The 18466-nt window shown below is 48.2% G+C and overlaps 1 protein-coding gene across 2 annotated transcripts in view; it reads left to right on the forward strand.

Annotated features, from left to right (window-relative positions):
- Window positions 1–10718: 10718 nt before the first annotated feature.
- Window positions 10719–18466, forward strand: part of ALDH1A3 (aldehyde dehydrogenase 1 family member A3) — a 40223-nt gene continuing 32475 nt past the window's right edge. Inside the window, exons 1-2 of one of the 2 annotated variants that reach the window (XM_047766848.1) lie at window positions 10719–11269; window positions 16879–16983. In XM_047766848.1, coding sequence (XP_047622804.1) covers window positions 11171–11269; window positions 16879–16983 — 204 coding nt within the window. In that variant the 5' untranslated portion in view covers window positions 10719–11170. The remainder of the gene's footprint in view (window positions 11270–16878; window positions 16984–18466) is intronic. The other variant, XM_047766849.1, reaches the window with a different exon arrangement.

Raw genomic sequence — 18466 nt, forward strand, 5'->3', positions numbered from 1 at the left:
CCTTGGCACAAGCATAGTGCACAAAAGCCTCATGCAGACTTGAAAGTTGGGACTCTCTGGTACCTTCAGTTGAGTTGAGTCTATGCTGCCTACTATTAGTTTACCCAAGTTGGGTGACAGCACAGAGGTCCAAGTCTTTAGAGACTTCCTTTTTTATGAAAAACTTCCCTATATCCAGGAGTACCATCTCTTGTCTCTCTAGGATGACATACTATCTGGAATTGATAAATATTCTGCCTGGACATAGTTTCCCAACTAAACTCCATAGTTTACAAACTCCTTGAGAGCAAAAGCCATATCCTATTTTTCTGTAGTCAGAAAGCTCAGCTCATAAAATGCTTTAACAAACTGTAAAAGCTTTTGGCTTACCAGAAATCCAGTTCACTCAGCATTGACTTCCTACTTGTTACAAGATACAAACCAAGAGGGTGCTTGGACATTTATGCCTGGGGATCCTGGCTTTTTTCATATGGGTGCAAAAGAAAACATCCTTGACTGGGAATTTGCTAGCTCCATAACTGTGGACAGACGCTGCCCCTTCGATTCCAGAGCTGATTTGCCTGGGAAAGAAAGAAATAGGTTTTGGAGATCTTTATCGTCTGTACCAGGTCCCCCAAATAGGCTAACCATTAATAATGTTATTTCATCAATTAATGAGCCAGGAATGGATGGGAAAATGAGCAGAATTTGTTTTTTTGTTTTGTTTTTCTTTTTTTTCTTTTTAAGGCCACGCCTGCAGCACATGGAAGTTCTCAGGCTAGGCATCAAATTGGAGCTGCAGCTGCAGGCCTACACCACAGCCACAGTAACCCCAGATCCGAGCTACATCTGTGACCTATGCAGCCGCCTGTGGCAATGCCGGATCCTTAACCCCAATGAGCCACAGTGGGCGCTCCCAGAGCTTATTTTTATAACTCCAACCCAAGGACTCATTTTAATTTGTTCTAGAAAGAGAGTTGGTCCCGATGCATCCACTGTAGACCTACTAATAAACTGTCCAACTCACAGTTGAGGGTGAACATGCCAAATATATAAACGACCATTTGCATTTTGAATATTTGAGGCCTCCAAGCTGGGCTACCAAGCTATCCATAGTCGATGAAGCCACCTGGTGGCTGGGGTGGGTAACTCAGTAGCTAGGCACAGGTTCTTGCACCAGGTCCCAGACAATAAAACAACTTGAAAATGTGTGAGAAGTGCTAGAATGATGTAGAGCAGGATGCTGAAAGGGAAGGATAGGGACACTGAGACAGGTTATTCAGGGAGGTCTTTCTGACAGGCAGCATTTGAAACAAGACTCGTGACGGAAGAGGTCACAAAGAGCCATCTGGGCAGAGGCAAGTGCAATTACAAAAGCCTTGAGGTGGAAACAAGATGACCATGTTTTCAGAACAGAAAGGCTGTTCTGAAACCCTGTAGCCAGCACCTCGACAGTATGCGAGTCATGTTATTTCAGTGTTTCTTCCTAATCCAGCCTTTGCTCAGGCATCTCCAACAACCTTTTCTTCCCTTAATCAACCCTCTATTCCATCCCACTGGCAGCAAAACTACCCTGACCTTGGCCAGGGAATGCCCTGAGGAGATCAAGGGTGACCACACACCTAGCCTGGTCGGGCACCCCCACCTGGGGAGTCCCATTTCGAGAACAGCCCAGGACTTTAGCACACCCATTTTACAGCCTAGGAACCTGAAGGTCACACAGCCAGCAACTGCTGGAGCCAGGACATTCTAAGTCCAGAAGAAATATGCAAGCTATGCATTGACTCAACATTCAGTGATATGGGGGTGGAGGGAGGTACCTCCACTTGGCCAGGCAACAGCAGAGAAAAATGGCAGTTTGCCTTCCTTCACAGAGCTCAGTCTGGTAAAGAAGACCAATATCAGATCAATGACTACACAACTAGATGCATAATGATAGTTTTGTTTCCACAAAATCGTATGTTTATTATCCTGTAGTTACCCCCAGAGTTGGAATATGAACAAGGCTAGAACTGAGGCTCTTACAATGAAACTGGATGCTGGGTGTTATCTCGCTGCCCTGGCCTCCAACTGGCTGCTTTCCCACCATCCACCGTCCACACTGGCCCCTTTGATGTCACCACTTCAGCCATTGTGCTGTCTGGCTTCCCCTGGGGGAGGGGAGTCTCATGTCCCAGTGTGGTCCTCTGAGCCTAGAAATATCCATCCCAGCCCCTCCAATGGGCATAGGACCTAACCGCCAAAGTACCCCAAAAGTCCCCCTACCTTCTCCAAGTCTATATCCCTTCCCATTAAACCTGCCTTCCTTAAGACCCTGAATCCAATATGGGTTCAAAGAGTAATTGTACTCCAGGAAATGAAAATATAACCCCTTGGTATTATTGCCCTGGTGTTTCTGGGCGTTGATCTTGTCAAACAGTATTGATTACAATTCTACAAACCATTCCCCTGAGGACAGCTTGAGGAGCCTCTGAAGTGTGTGGGCTCTTGGCTGGGACAGAGATTGGAATTTCCATGGGCTCATGGCAAAACTTAAAGTTATCTCCACTCTGAAAAGAAATAGAACTAGAAAGAGAAGCATTCGTTTCAGCCATTCTGACAAGGTATGCTTCAGGTTGGGGGCATGGGTGGGCGCTTTTCATAAGAGCCCAGATATTGGCCAACAGAGACCAGAGCCTTGTGGTTCTCCTCCTGCCATGATGTGCATTTGGGTTTGCGGTTACCATGCAAATTCAATCTCTGTAGGTCTAGGGCAGAGTCTGAGCAACCACATTTCTAAAAAAAACTCCCAGGAGATGCCGATGCTGTCAAGCTAGAAGGGAACTTCTCAGATACTTATGGGTAGCTTGTTACTGGTGCAGAATCACGAGTGCCCCCCTTCTAGACCTATTAATTGAGTCTGCACTTTAACGACATCCCAGGGGATTCCTGTGCACCACACAATAAGCCAAGGCTGGTTTCTAGGGCTTTTCTGTATGCTGTGCCCACAGCAGACATAGCTAATCAATTACCACTCTGATGATGAATTGAGATCTTTCTCTGTACAGTGACACACGTGCCCTACTCATCATGCCTGACAGTCAGCCTGGGAAAGAACCTTTGTAGTTGGTCTGGCCTGGATGAGAAAGATTAAGAAGAATCAGCCCTAACACATGGCTAACAAAATGAGAGAGAGAGAGAGGAAAAAGTCAGGGCAAAGTCTGGCTTACAGAAGCCCCCAAACCAGAAAGAGTTCTAAAAGGAGCCCAGGAGTTCCCGTCGTGGCGCAGTGGTTAACGAATCTGACTAGGAACCATGAGGTTGCGGGTTCGGTCCCTGCCCTTGCTCAGTGGGTTAATGATCCGGCGTTGCCGTGAGCTATGGTGTAGGTTGCAGACGCGGCTCAGATCCTGCGTTGCTGTGGCTGTGGCGTAGGCCGGTGGCTACAGCTCCGATTTGACCCCTAGCCTGGGAACCTCCATATGCCGCGGGAGCAGCCCAAGAAATAGCAACAACAACAACAACAATAACAACAACAACAACAACAACAACAAAAAAGACAAAATAAAATAAAATAAAATAAAAGGAGCCCAGGAAGTGTCTGCAATGATGAGGTGAAGCAGAAATATATGTGAAGGGGATATGTTGCAGCAGAGTAGGCCTGGAGTCAGCCAGAGAAGGGTCTCTGAGGTCTGGAGTTGCTGCAAGACACCTGTGGCATTGATCAGGGAGAAATCCAGGAAGAAGTTTCCAGAAGGGGTAAGAAATTGCCCACCCGAGTCAGAGCTGCTTGGTCAGGACCAAGGGGAGGAGCTCATCTGTCTCCCCAGCAGGGGAGTCTCAGATGGTGTCCACCACCCACCAGGCAGAGACTGCCCCTGTCACATCAGTGATTTCACGGAGGTTTCTCAACCTGCAAGGGGGTTCCCACCATCTCCTTCTGACAAACAAGGAAACATTAAATAAGAAGGCTAGAGGGAGCCCCCATTTTGGCTCAGCATTAACAAACCTGACTAGTATCAATGAGGACTCAGGTTTGATGGATCCCTGGCCCCGCAGAGTGGGTTAAGGATCTGGTGTTGCCATGAGCAATGGTGTAGGTCACAGACACAGCTCAGATCTCACATTGCTGTGGCTGTGATGTAGGCCTGCAATTGCAGCTCCAATTCGACCCTAGCCCGGGAACTTCCAAATGCCACAGATACGGCCCTAAAAAGCGAAAGAAAGAAGGCTAGAAAATGCCTTGGCAGGAATCCTACCCAGACTGTCTGCTCACAAGGCCCATCTCCTAGGCTTATAGATATTTATCCTTTGGCATTAAAAACATCTATTTCTTGAAATCTCTTGGAAAATTTCCATTTGAAGGTCCTTGGCTGTCTTGCCTGTGCAAAGGGCAGGAAGGGATAAGGATTGCGGGGCCCCAAGGTGGGAGTGATGGGTTAGGGCTGAGGGCAGGCAAGACAGGGCTCTTTCAGATCAATGACAAGTTGGTGGCAGGGATGTCTTCCTGTTTCACTGCAGGTGTGCTTGGTGTGTCACATCTGCCCTCTCGTTTATCTCTGTTACCCCCTATCTGGGCAGGAATTGTGACTCTCACTTTCAGAAGAAGAAGCGGAATACTGAAAAGCTCAGGTGACAGTTTCTAGTGCTCCCTGGGCAGAGAGTCACACCCACACATGTTGGTCTCAAAGCCAGAATCCCTTTTAGGCTCACTAAGAAGTGAGTGGTTTTTTTATGGGCTGACGTGGGCCCTAATCTCCAGCTCTAGCATTGTGACTATGATACAATTGAAGTCTGGGGCACTCTAGTGTCAATAAACTTTTGCAACACCATTTCTTTGTAAGTTGGGGAATTCCTATTTCTTGCAGTGGAAAAAAAACCTTTAGTGGCAACTTCCCACTTAACTTGGTCCCATCTAGTGGCCATTTGGAAGAGTGCAATGGACTCACTGGACATTGCTAGCAGGTGCAAAGGCTGGCACTTCCTAGGATAAAAGATGGGCTGAAATTCATAATAACAGAATTGTTCATGCAATTTATAAGATGTACATTTAAACCATGGAAAATCTAAAATTCCAGTTTTTTTTTCCTAATATTTATTATTAGGTAGAATTGCTGGTGGAAAATACACTTTATCCAACACATTGTCTTTTAACTGATAAACTATCCTTGATGATAATATATCATATGTAATTCATAGAAATAATATATTTAATATAACTGAAATACCATATATAATACCAGCCCAATGCAGACATTCTCGATAATAAAAAAGTGTTATAAATCTGAAAATGCTACAAGTCACTAATTAATCTAATTTCCTGGGAGGGGAGTGGGTGTTTCCCAATCACCATAATGCCTTCTTGAAAAAAAAAAAAAGATAAAAATATACCTAAATACCCTTCCCATCTGTCATGCCCCCCACACACTAAGACAAAATGGGCTTTCTAGAGACTTCTGACCACAGGGGAACCTCAAGAATACTGCCTGAGCCACTTTCACACCACAAACACAAATACAAGAAGGATCCCCCAGCTGTCTCATGAGAACACAGAATTTTACAACCTCTCCCACCCCATCTCCACCCCAGGATTCAAGTCATGGCAAAAATCCAAAGGAAGATTCTTTAGTAATTGATGCTCCTTTACAGGAAGTCCTGGCTGAAAGGCAGGAGGAAAGTCTTGTCACCGTGGGGCTAGGGTGGGTAAGCCTAGGAATGATTCGTCGAACTAACACACTCAAATTAGTTTTCAAACATTTGGGGTTTGGCAAACTGTATCTTGTTAAGCCCCCTTTCCCGACATTTTTATACCCATGTGAATTTCAAGGGAAATTTAATATGTATGTTTCTGATGCAATTCGGCTTAACTCGGCACAGTTGTTTAGTGAGAGCCATTTTGCATCCAAGAATCTTCCAGAACCCTTTTATAAGCCCCTGAAACAACTTTCTTTCTAACCAGAAAGGGTGTTTTGTCCGGAATAAATAGTTGAACCCAAACACCCAAATAATTCAAATTTGGTTCAAAACTCAGAATCCACAAATTTTGAAGAGGGTTGGAAAGTTTACAAACAAGTCTTCATGTCACTGAGAAAGTCCGAGGGCGGCACTGAGAACTGTAGAGTGTAATGAGGGAGATGCAGTGATTACACATAGTGACATTTTATGTACTTTAAAACCGCAAGTCAGACTTCTTGCTGCCTGGATCCAGTGCTGGCTGGGCCAAGCATCTTACAGGTCTGGGCGGCCTAGGACTTGTGTGGCCCCATCAGCTTTCTGAGCATTGGTACCTTCCTCAGCTGGAGCGTGCAGCCCCAGCAGTTGCCACCCACCCGCACCAAGAATGGTGGGTTACCTGCCCAGCCCCATGAGGGCCTTTGTACCAAAAGCATTCTCTGCCTTAGATAGGACCTCACCATCCTATTTAGGTAAGTAAAGCTATAAATGAATCTATGATCTAGCTCCATTTATTCCACCCCAGGGTTAGTTTTGTCTTTTTAAAATTTTTTACTATAAACCTGAGCACAAAATGTTCAGAGCATTTGATTAAAGCCAAGAAATTACAGATGGTGATAAGAAGATTTTTTTTTTTTAATCTGCTGCTCTTTCTAAACACACATGACATAATCATTCCACTTGAGTTTAGAAGTTTGTTTTTCTAGTCATGGTGATGGAGCACAGTTTAAATAGCCAGCTGTATTACTTAGTATGAAGTTCAGCCACATGAAACAGGAAGCCCAATTAGCAGACTTAAATAAGACAGAGATTTACCCTTTGCTCATACGCAAGAAATCCAAGAAAGGAAATCCAGGGCATAAAGCCTAGTTCCAAGGTCATCAAAGGCTTAGGATCTTCCTATGTTCCTGCTCCAACCTCCTTATCATACTTCTATTTTCAGCATTGCTTTATGGTCACAAGATGGCTGCTGGAGCCCCAGCCCTCCAATCTATGTTCCAGGCAGCAGGAAGAAAGAAGAGACTTTCAGCTGACTCAGCCCCAAGCAATGAGCTTCTTTAGAACCGAAACAAAAGACTTTGGTTTATACCATTCCCATCTGCCAGAGAGGCTGGAAAATAAGTTTAATGAAAGCCTGTAGCTTCCCTTAATAATACAAAGTTCCAAAGGCAAGAAAAAAGAGAAGAATTGGGTGGTCAACCAGCCATCTCTACCCTACTTGCCACGCTCTTTCCTGCCCTTGTCAGAATGCTTAATCATAGCAGTTTCTGGTGGAAGGTGGACCAGGGAGACAGTTCTGGCAGCCATGAACTGTCAGGCTGAGTGCGTGAGGCCTAATCAAGGCCCGATTGACAAAGATACTGATGTGTCTTCTTTGCTTTTATGTACTTGGATCTCTGCTTCTGCCTGGTCTAAAATTAATTTACCCCAGACCAATCGTGTGTGTGTGTGTGTGTGTGTGTGTGTGTGTGTGTGTAAGATTGTACCTCAAGGCCAGAAAGGACTAGAAGGACTGAAGGGGTTAGGTGTTGGCTGGCATGTCTTCCCCAGGCCTGAGTGCTCCTGCCTCTGTCATCACAGATGAAAGCTCGCAGGAAAGCAGATTTGTTTGTGTGTTCCCTTAGGACAGGATGCTGTAGTAAGTAGCATGGAACTTAAGTTACAGGGAGCCTGAAAGGCAAGTATTTCCCTATTCAAGTCAAGCTTGGGCAACACTGAACAATTCACGTGAAATGGGACATCCACTGCGTCCACCAGCAGGGAGGTGCATGCAGCCAAGTCAATCTTCCCTCACCTCAAGGGCATGTATCAGCCCAGTTTATAGCCAAGAAAACTGAGGTGAGATCCCCTGCCCTGAGTCACTGAAGAGCCCAAATGCTTCCCTCCTTCAGAGAGCTACCTTCACCCAAGGAGCCTGGCTCTCCATGAAAGGCTTCCACACACCCAGGTCCCGGACCCTGACCTTGACTCCCAGATGCTGGGCAAAGTGAGTGGCCTGTGGGAGACAGTTTTACAGCTGGCCACTGGCTCTGAGGATACTGGGGCCCTCAGACACCCTCTGGGTACCCCCTAGACAGGCTTAGGTACCAGACTTGAAATGAGGTAAAACAAAGTGAGAGTTCCATTAGTATCATTATCATTGTGGATTACATTTGCTACAGACCTCAACATCTCCCACAAGGTTTATGTGTTTAAAAATGGCATTAGGGCAGGATATCTATAATTTCAATTTTATCTTAGTTTTTATTCATGCTTATTTTTACTGAATGTTCAACAAAACAAGCAAGCCCTCAGCATGAGATGTCTTGGACTCAGATAATCTGAGCTGCCAAGAAACCGAGCAGCAAAGAGCAGCAGCAGCACTAGAGCTAAATACAAAATACAAATATTACTTTTTTTTTACAGTGAAACTAGTAGAGTGATTGTTGACCAGGGAGATTTCTGCAAGCCAAAGAAACTTGCTAACTTCCCAGAAGAAAAATCTACTAATAGGAATCAATCTCCAGGAAGAAGAGGAAAATGAGGAACTGGCATATATACAGCACTTTACAGCTTATAAAGCACCATTTTCTTGCTTGAGCTTCCCTAAATGAAACTGAAGATCAGAGCGAAGTGTGCAACCTTAAAGCACACTGCTGGAATCCAGGTCAGGGATGTGGTCAGAGAGGCTGGGCCTCTGAAGCTTTAGATATTCAGGCAACCTCCCTGCCACCCAGACATCCAGTGGCTGATTGTGGGAGAAAATGATCCTTCCTCCTTCCCTGGCTCCTGCGGTCACCACCTCTGGGATCAGGACCTAAGAGTTTTGTTGTTTGTTTTTCTTTCTATGACCGCACCCACAGCATAGAGAAGTTCCCAGGCCAGGTATTGAATCCGAGCCACAGCTGTGAATAACACTGCAGCTGCAGCAATGCCAGATCCTTTTACCCATTGCACCAGGCCGGGGATCAAACCCACACCTCCACAGCAACCTGAGTTGCTGCAGTCTGATCCTTAACCCACTGTGCCATAGTGGGAACTCCGGGACCCAAGGGCTTGATTCCTACGCAAGGCAAAGTCCGGAAGGATGCTGCTATCATTTTACACCTGTACCTTTGCTGTGCTCTCTGCTGCCGCAGTGACATGGGCCACAGGAGAGAGGGGCTGCCCTTGGTGAAAAAAGGGTACAGAAGAAGGTAAGAGAAATCCCTCCTCCACACCCTGCACTGTCCACCCACACAAATCCTGGCCCTGGTTCCTCCACTGCAGGTGATGTCTGGGGCAAGTATTTGCATGCCTCTGTTTACTCACCTGTAAAATGGGGCGAAGACCATTTTGCCTTCACTGCTCCCACTGAGTGGCAAGACAGGGAAACAGAGGTAATCTGCTGGTCTGGACAAGCCTGGAGCCAGGCTCATCCTCATGATCTGCTCTCTGGGAGCTGTCTGCTACTGCTGAGTACCCTACTCCAATACCAGGTTCCCAGAATCATGTTGGTGGGTGTCAACAGGAGGAGTTGCAAGTGAAGTGGTTGGTGTCATTGCATCTAGCCCCCAAGGCCAGACGCTGCTGGGCAGGAGGGTCTGCTTCCAGTCTCTGCAGGCCCTACTGAGCCCAGGCACCCAGATGCTGGGGCTCAGGATCCAGGAGTCCCCCCCACCCCAGGCATGAGACATGAGACATCTGCCCACCTGTTTCTAAGAGAACTGAGTGGGGGCCATGGACCAGCCAGGCAGGATGGGGAGCCAAGGGACTGGCCAGAGCAGCTAAGGAAAGAGACACCATTGCTTTGGGACTCATCTAGGTCATTGAGCCTGTCATTGAAGACAGACTCACTGATGTCAGTCAGCCCTAAACCTTTCAGGGGACCCATTATCCCTTTTCCCTTCCTCACCTGGGCAACCTAAGCCACAACAGCGTAGGGTTCTTTCACCCCTAAAAGGCAGGTAGTCTGATGATGGGTTTGCAAAATATCACAACTTTCTCCACGACACCCAGAAGGGTGAAGGAGAGAAAGATAGAAACTTGTTTGAGGGTCCCCAAAACAAACAGAAGGAACCTCAGGACAGAAAGGAGTGTCCCCATTGCTTGTTGCTCCAGATTACTCACAGAAGGAAATGGACTGAGGGGCTGAGGCTTATGGGGATTAAACCACTGTTTTTGTCCTCCGGGTTCGTGCCCCACATCATTTTCCAGAAACCTGAGGGATCACATGCATGAGCAGCCGCTTCCGCGTCCCAGATAGGACCTGGGGCAAGTCCCTGGAGTTGGTGGAACGTTTGAGAGGAGCTGGAGTGCCCTTGTTTCCTTGGGAAGTTCTGAACTACCTAGGGGACAAGTGCTTCAACTCTTAAAAACAAAGCTGTGAAGATCTTATGTGCTTTCTCCTTTTCTCATTTTGTAAAAAAAAATTGAGGTATAGTGCATGCATTTAAAAACTCAGATCAAATGTATCCAAGGGCCCCGGCTTGGAGGCCTGCTGTGCGCCAGCGAAGGTTAGAAGCCCATCCGCGGTGGGACTGCACCACGCGGGGCTGGAAGGGCCAGAAGATTTTCCTTCGCCTTCGGCCCCTCAGGTGCTGCTCAGGCCCGGGGGAGACTCCGCGCCCACCCGTCCGCTGTCCCAGCTGGGGCCGACGGCGGGGGCGGTGAGCGCCTGTCCTGCAAGCCGAGTCCTGGCGGCCGGATTCTAGGCCGAAGCACGTGGGCAGCGACGCGGGGCCGCCCCGCAGGGTCCGGGATGCCGGGCCCGGCGCAGGATCCCCGGTGGGCGGGCGCGCTTACCAGGAGCGCTGCGCAGCGCGCGGACCAAAGTTGGGCGAGTGCGCAGAGCGGCGGCGGGCAGGGGGCGGCAGGTGCGGCGGAGAGACTCGCCTGACCTCGGGAAGAGAACCAGCGCTGCAGCCGCGCGCCCCCGCTCTCGGCCCCGGCCCCGGCCCGCTGTCCGAGCCAGAGACTTCCGGGGCCCGGCGACGCTTCGGGGAGCTCCTCCAAGGGCAGCCTCCAGGGCGGGAAGCGCGGCGCGGTGGCCGGGCTGGGGGTGGCCGGGCTCCTGCAGAGGCGGCAGGCGGGGTGGGGTGAGCCGGGCCGGCCCCCTCCCCTCCTACCCGCCCTTCCTTCCTCTCATCCTGCAGCCAATTAGACGGCCCCCTCGGGCGGGAGGCGTGGGGCCTCCATAAAGCGGCGCGGAGCTGTCACCCCGAGAGCAGGCTGCGCACCGCCCAGGCCTGAACCGGCGCGGAAGACACGGGCACTTCGGGCCGGGGAGTGCAGAGAAGCCATGGCCACCACCAACGGGGCCGTGGAGAACGGGCAGCCGGACAGGAAGTCACCCGCCCTGCCGCGCCCGATCCGCAACCTGGAGGTCAAGTTCACCAAGGTGAGGTGGTCACCGGTCCCACCCGACGGCTGCCTGGCTCCCCGCTGGGCTGCCCGGCGGGGGTAGCGGGAACGCGGGACCGGTAGCCCTGCTGTTCCGCTCCGACCGTGCGGGACGGTGGGGGCAGCGCGCCCCAGCTGAGTTTGCTCCGCGCTCCGGTGACCCGAGCCTCTCCGCCGGGCCAGGCCCTCCTGGAGCAGCGTCCAGCACTGGGCATCCAGGGCAGGAGTCCGCAGCCCGAGCGCGTCCATCGCGCACCCCGAAAGAGACTCCGCGATCTTCCGGGCTCTCGCGCGCTAGGGCTCAGCGCTTTGAGCCTCAAAGCCGCGCGAGGGAGGCTCCGCAGCGCCCGCGCGGCCCCGACGTGCTGCCCGTGCAGGGCCCTCTTTGAAGGTGAATGATGATGCGCAGCCGCCGTGACTTGGGCTTGGTGGTCTCCCCGCAGACTCTGCGGCGTGGTTTCCAGGAATGAAGGGGTAGAGCTTCCGGAGGGTCAGAGGGGGCCTGAAATCGCCAAGAGCGGGTCTGAGAGTTCTGGCTGCCTCCGAAGCTGCAACTGGAAGCGTGAATGTCAGAGGGAGCAGCGCTAGAAAATTCGGGCACCCCCTGTGCTTAGCTCTTACCAGCTTACCAGTAGAGCAATGGCAAGTAGGAAGGTGCTCACTGATAAAACCGTCCTGGAGCCCAGAGGCCCTGGCGTTGGCAGATCACGGTCTCGATCTGGGCCTGGGAAACCGCGGGTGGCAGGGCCCGTTCACGCCGCGAAATCCAGAGGTTCTCTGTCTTTTTTGCGCTGCGGGCTGGGAGGCTGGAGCATCGGCAAAGCGGTGAGATCACCTGCCTGGGGCTGAAAGGAAGATGGTGAGGCCAGGAGCCCAGGGCTCCGTGGTCAGCCAGGAGCTCGTCCCATGAGAGGACACCCTGAGGCTGTTTGGCGACTGATGGGCTGGGGCTGGTGGCACTTTAGAGGCGCAGGCCAAAAGCCGCGGTTGGCTTTGCTTTCCCCAACTTTGTCTCCTTTTATTTTTGAATCTTATCCATCGCTTCCAACTCCAGCTGACACAGCACTTAGAAAATTCCTCCATCAATTTTACTTTCCAAAGTAGCAATTATGTTTCTCAAATAGTTTTAATCAAGCAGAGAAAGTAGCAGGCCACTATGTGTGGCCTTCAGATTTTGGTCTCTTGCTTGGCACTTATTGTCAGCTGGACCTCTGATCACAAGCTATTTAAATTAACTGTAATCAACAGAGACACTTGGATGAGGCTTATTTTTACTGTAGTTTCCTAAGTAGTGTCTGCTTCAGAGTGCAAATTCCAAAACAGATTCTGGGAACAGTGAAAAGAGTACCTAAATTGTTTTAGCTCTTAGCACTGCTTGTGTTCACCTGTGTGGTGGTGGCGGTATTTGGGGGTTTTTGTTTGTTTGTTTGTTTGCTTTATAGGATTTTTTTAAATGCTATAGAAACCAGAAATTACATGTATTATTTTCCTATTCCCTTTTACCTTTTTGAGTGCTATCAGAGCAATGCAGCCACCTATGGAAAGTTTCCTCTTTCTCTGCAGTTCTTTATGGCCCTTTACAAGTGCAAATGCAGCCCTGACTTAGGTGATCCTAGCAAGTGCACTGAGCAGCCAGTGTTTTTTGTCCTGCTGGGTGTCCACACACACTGGGTGTGCGACTCAGGTTGATGGAAGTGGGCAAAGCAGAGGGGCTGCAGAGCCAGGATCCTCTGGGGGCTCCCAGGCAAAGATGGCTGCCACAGCGGACCCCAGGTCTCTCCACCCTCCTTTCCTCCTGAGGGCCAGGCCTCTGCCTCTCTGTCTTTGCTCCAGGCCCACCTCCACAGAGGCCTCCTCCTAGCAGCTGTGGGGCCCGTGTGCTTGTGACTGAGGGTGGATAGCCCTTGAAGCAATGCTTAGGGAGCCTCTGGCTGGACAGGCAGCCCATGGGTCCAAGGAAAGAAGCAGCTAAATAGAAATACAGTATCGAGGCACCGGGCCCTGGAGTGTGTGAGCTGGGATGGTCTGTTATTTTTCAAACCTGATTCACGGTGCTTCTTGCTCATGGAGGACATCCTGGAAATGGTGGGTCTGAGCCCTGGCCTTGGCGGGTGCCATTTCCCAGAGTAAGTCCAGTCTTTAGCAGGATGGCGCTCCTTTGTTTGTTCTCATGTTTTAACACCGCGCTCTGCTCTGGGATTCTCATGAGGGAAAGGTCCCCCCAAAAAAATTCCCCACAGACCTCAGAGGGTCACAGCCTCTTTCACTTCAGAAGGCTCCTTTCTTTCCTTAGCATTTCTTCCAGTAGCCGGAAGACTCCTTAAGATTTTCTGGCCCGTTAAAACACTGGTTTTATTATCTCTTTTATGAAAAATAAAATTCCCTCAAATCCCCTTTCCTGAAAAGATACTCCTTTTGAGTCTAGCTGAGGCCCAATAGAAGTTGCTGTAAAATGGCGTCAGCAGAACCCACTTGGGCGACCACCATCTTCGCCTCTGCGGGGGTACCCACCCCCTCACAATAGCTGTGGTTTTTCCAGCCCAGTCAGGATACTGTACCATTCCATTCCTTCCATAAAATGTGAATTCTGTGCACAGCTCAATGAAACATAATTTTATAGCTCTGTAAGATTTGTTTCTTGCCAGTTCACAAGGGGAACTTTTTTTCTACACCCGTTATCCTGATTTCAGGTTCAAAACAATACAGCCAGCGTAATCGGTAGGCCACACTCACTGGCCCCTTCCTTATTTGTGTTTTTGTTTTGTTTTATTAGAGAAAAAAAAAAATCAACGGTAGAAACCGCTTACAGGGCTACTTACTAATGTAGGATAAAGAAAAAATTGTTGCTAAGTTAGAAACATTGTGATAGGAAAATATGAGTAGCCTTGAGCAGTATGAATTTTCTTTCAAGTTGCTGGTTAGAAAGGACTGCAGATCAATGTCATGAACGATCAAGTAAATTTTTTTTTTTTTGGCCATGCTTGGAGATGAAGTATAACAGACATCTGATCGTTGCAATCTGTTTCCATCCGCTTATTTATACCCTCTTCTACCACCTTCTCATTTTCCCTCCCCCTTGGAATTGATACCAGGAAGGACCCAGAATCAGCAGTTTTCACTGACAGTCTCTATTATCTAACCCACGAAATTTCATCTTCCGACAAATGGGCCTCTCTTCCTGACTGCACTTTCCTCCCCATGATAACTTAACTCCTCTTCTCTTCTTATTAATTTCTCACTGTTACCGAACGATTGCTTGCTGGATGGCAAAAGTGAACTCTTGGATTTGGTTTCAGCTGGAAGAATAAACCTGTAATTGTAGCCTGGCCTTTTTCGCGTGCTTCCCTGGGGGCCCGGCCTCACGTTGAAGGCGCTGAGCTTCCAGAAGTCGGATGGGCACATCCCATGGGGGCGAGGGCCGCTCTCAGCTCTGGACCCCACGCAGGGAGGCATGGGCCATGGGCCCACCTACCCAGCCAGAGCTAGCCTCCTGTACTTCATCCTCATCCCACTCAAATTCCCTTCTTTCCAGGGAGAGTTATGAAGACAGCTCCCCCGTGAGCTGTGGAGTTTTTACAAGGCAGCCCAGGTCACAGAGCATAGTCAGGCTGCACGCTGGATGCATCATCTCCTCTCTTATTCCTCCTCACTGGAGAGTCAAGTATTCCAAATGAAAGAAATTCAGTCGTTGAAGATATTCCGCGTAGTGGTGCAATTCTTCATTTAAGTGACTCAGAGCTATGCAGGTGGATATAGAGATGGAATCTAACGAGCCAGTTCTGGACTTAGAAGTTGTATTATTATTATTATCATGATCATTATTATTTGCTTTTTAGGGCTGCCCTTGCAGCATATGAAAGTTCCCAGGCTAGGAGTCGAATCGAAACTAGCAGCTGGCCTATGCCACAGCCACGGCAACTCGGGATCCCGAGCTGCATCTGTGACCTACACCACAGCTCATGGCAATGCTGGATCCTTAACCCACTGAGTGAGGGATCAAACCAGCATCCTCATGGATTCTAACTGGGTTTGTTACTGCTGAGTCACAATGGGAACTCCTGTACTTAGATATTATTGATGGCATTTTATTTGATGGAAGTGCTGGTAAAGGATTTACCCGTGTTGATGCCTGGGGTCTCTGATGTTACAATGGGCCCTGACGATGAGGTTGTCTCAAGCTGGTAGAGCAAGAGAGTGTCTATCTTCTTGCTCGGTGGCCAGCATCTTCACACTATCAGAACACGTTTTGTTTATTATCTGTCACTTGAGTTCCTAATTCTTTCCCCAAAGCCTTCTCTTTTAATGTGGTGCTTTTTTAAGGCAGTTAGAACGTAGGGTAAACAAAGAGTAACTAGTACACACATTTCAGTGCATGGACTTTGTGAATTCTTTTTAGTTTGTTCCTTATGTCTTTTTTTTTTTAATATCTCTCTTTTAACATCTCTCTTTTTTTTAACATCTTTCTTCTCATCTCTCATCTGTGTTCTAGATAACTGAGTCTGTGAACTAAGTGATTTTTGTGGGTTGACTCTTTGGTTCTGTATGTAAATGGTTATTTGCTACCTCTGTTAACATAACCAGAACATTTCCTAACCCAGATATTTATCTCTGTGTTCCAACACTGGCTTTTATTAAGCCCAACATGAAAACAGATATTTTAAACAGAATGGGGGACAAGGACCGGCTGTATAGCACCAGGAAATCTACTCAATATTTTATAATAACTTATATGGGGGGAAAAAGAAAGGATTTATGTATGTGAATCACTTTGTTGTATACTTGAAACTAATACAGCATTGTAAGTCAAAAAATTGAGACGAGAACAAGGTATGGTAATAGCTTCAAAAATAGTAATATTTTATTTTTTAAAAATAAAGAGAATAGGGGAGGGGTACTGATGTGCATTAATGGGGGCTATTATAGTAAGAGTCTTGTATAAAGCCGTGGTGATTGAGCTGAAGGTTGTAGCAGGAGGGGGATGGGAGTGCTGATATACTGTTCAGGGACAGGTGGATTGCTTGGTGCTTTATATGCATATACATATATATATATACGCACATACACACAGTCTTCCTGCAAACTTGATAAGGGTATTAAATTTAACTTGTACCCTTGTAAATTTAACTTGCTATTCCTCTGTGATCCATCTTAAAAAGACAGTATGTCTTAGAAAAAAAACATTGTAAATGAACCTTGGTTTTAGTATGACAAAATGTAGTTTCCTGAAAACATATTAAAAGTCAGGAGACTTGGGAGTTCCCACTGCGGCACTGTGGGTTAAGGACCCAGTGTTGCCACAGCTGTGGCTTAGGTCACAGCTGAGCCTCGGATTCAGTCCCTGGCCCGGGAACTTCCATATGCCAAGGGTGCAGGCAAAAAAAAAAAAAAAAAAAAAAAGGGCTGGAGACTTAGATTCTAATTCTGAGTGTGCTCCCGGTTGGACAGGCTATCCCCCTTCCAGGTCCCATCTGTAAAACCTCAGGCGGGGGAGGCTGGGGGTGGGGAGGGTGGGAGGGAAGGAAAAGACATTCCCTAAGGTCCTCAGCCTGTTGGAATTACATGATTTTGATTTAAGCCTAATGCATTACAACTTCCTTTCCTGGTTAGATATTCATCAACAATGAATGGAACGAATCCAAGAGTGGAAAAAAGTTTGCCACATACAACCCTTCAACTCTGGAGAAAATCTGTGAAGTAGAAGAAGGAGATAAGGTGGGTGCCCGCTCCCCCCTCACCCCTCACCCCCGTAACTCAATTACAGATCACTGGAGGATAAGGAAGTGCTTCAGCTGAGCTGTAAGGCAGAGCTGGTCCACGCTGAGGTGGGACCTAAGCGGGCTGCCTCTCAGACGCATGGCCCAGAATGGGATCAATTAGGGACGATCCAAGGCAGAGTCACTCTCCTTTGATAGATGTTTCTGCATCTATGAGGATGACCTCAGCTATCCTCAATCGAATGACTAAAGGAAAGGTTTTTATCAATTATTTGAACCTGGCGGCATTAAAGAATTTTTCCAGAAAGTGTTTCCAACTGGTGTGTTTCATCAAATGTGGCATTCTGGCAGGAGACACTTAAAAAAAAAAGACTTGAAGGAAAAAAGACTTGCTCACTGAATCATGCAGAGATAATAATGTCATGCAATGACCATTTCTTTTTTACCAGGAACTTAAATGACTGTGTAAAGCTATAGTCTTTATAACCCTATTCTCAGGTTATTTTTATAAGCTATATTATATGTATACATTATATATATTATATACATAAATATACATATATTCATATATATGTATATTTATTATGGCCATACCTACAGCGTATGGAAGTTTAAGGGCTAGGAGTCAAATTGGAGATGCAGCTGGGCCTACACCACAACGACATCGCATCCAAGCTGCTTTGGCAACCTATGCAACTGCTGGAAGCAATACCAAATCCTTAACTCACTGAACAAGGGCAGGGATTGACCCCACATCCTCACAGAGACTATGTCGGGTCCATAACCTGCTGAGCCACAATGGGAACTCCTATATATTATTATATATAAGCTATCTCATATATAAAGCTAAGGGGCTCTTTGATGTGTCCATGATACATTTCAGAGCCATAAAGTATCTTTTGAATCTGTATTTCCTTGGGGGAAAGGTTGAAAGTACAGCTTTTGTCAGGTGGAGAGGAAACATAACCCTCCCTTCAACCCTAGGTGTTCCATGCACGGTGATTCCACCCATCCAGACTCTCCCGTGTGCAATGCTCCATGCTAAGCTCTGTTTACAAAGATACTGGCCCCATGCAGCTCATGTGAAGATGTGAGGGGGTGGGGGCAGGGCCTGGTGCTGAGCAGACCCCCCAGGGGTGCTACACCTGTATCAGGGAGCTGAGAGAAATCCCTGACCCAGGCTCTGACTTGTCCCATGGTCTGGATGACTGTGATGAGCACCAGAAGACAGAGGCTTCCTGGTCTGTACACCTGGAGGGGTCCTGGCCTCCAACCCAGAGCTTGGGATGAGGAACTCAAAGTCCTGATATCACCCTTGCCAAAGCTTCCCCTTGCTCTAAGCACACTCTGGAGACACAGAATTGCTGCAATTCCACCTGACTGGTGTCAGGTGTCCACTGCTGGCTGCACCTCCCTAAGGAAGAAAGGCTCAGAGGGGCCTGGTGGATGAGCCGCTGCCCACCAGCAGCCAGAGCCTCAAA

Source organism: Phacochoerus africanus, chromosome 2, assembly GCF_016906955.1.
Source record: "Phacochoerus africanus isolate WHEZ1 chromosome 2, ROS_Pafr_v1, whole genome shotgun sequence".
In the NCBI taxonomy this organism is placed as follows: domain Eukaryota; kingdom Metazoa; phylum Chordata; class Mammalia; order Artiodactyla; family Suidae; genus Phacochoerus; species Phacochoerus africanus.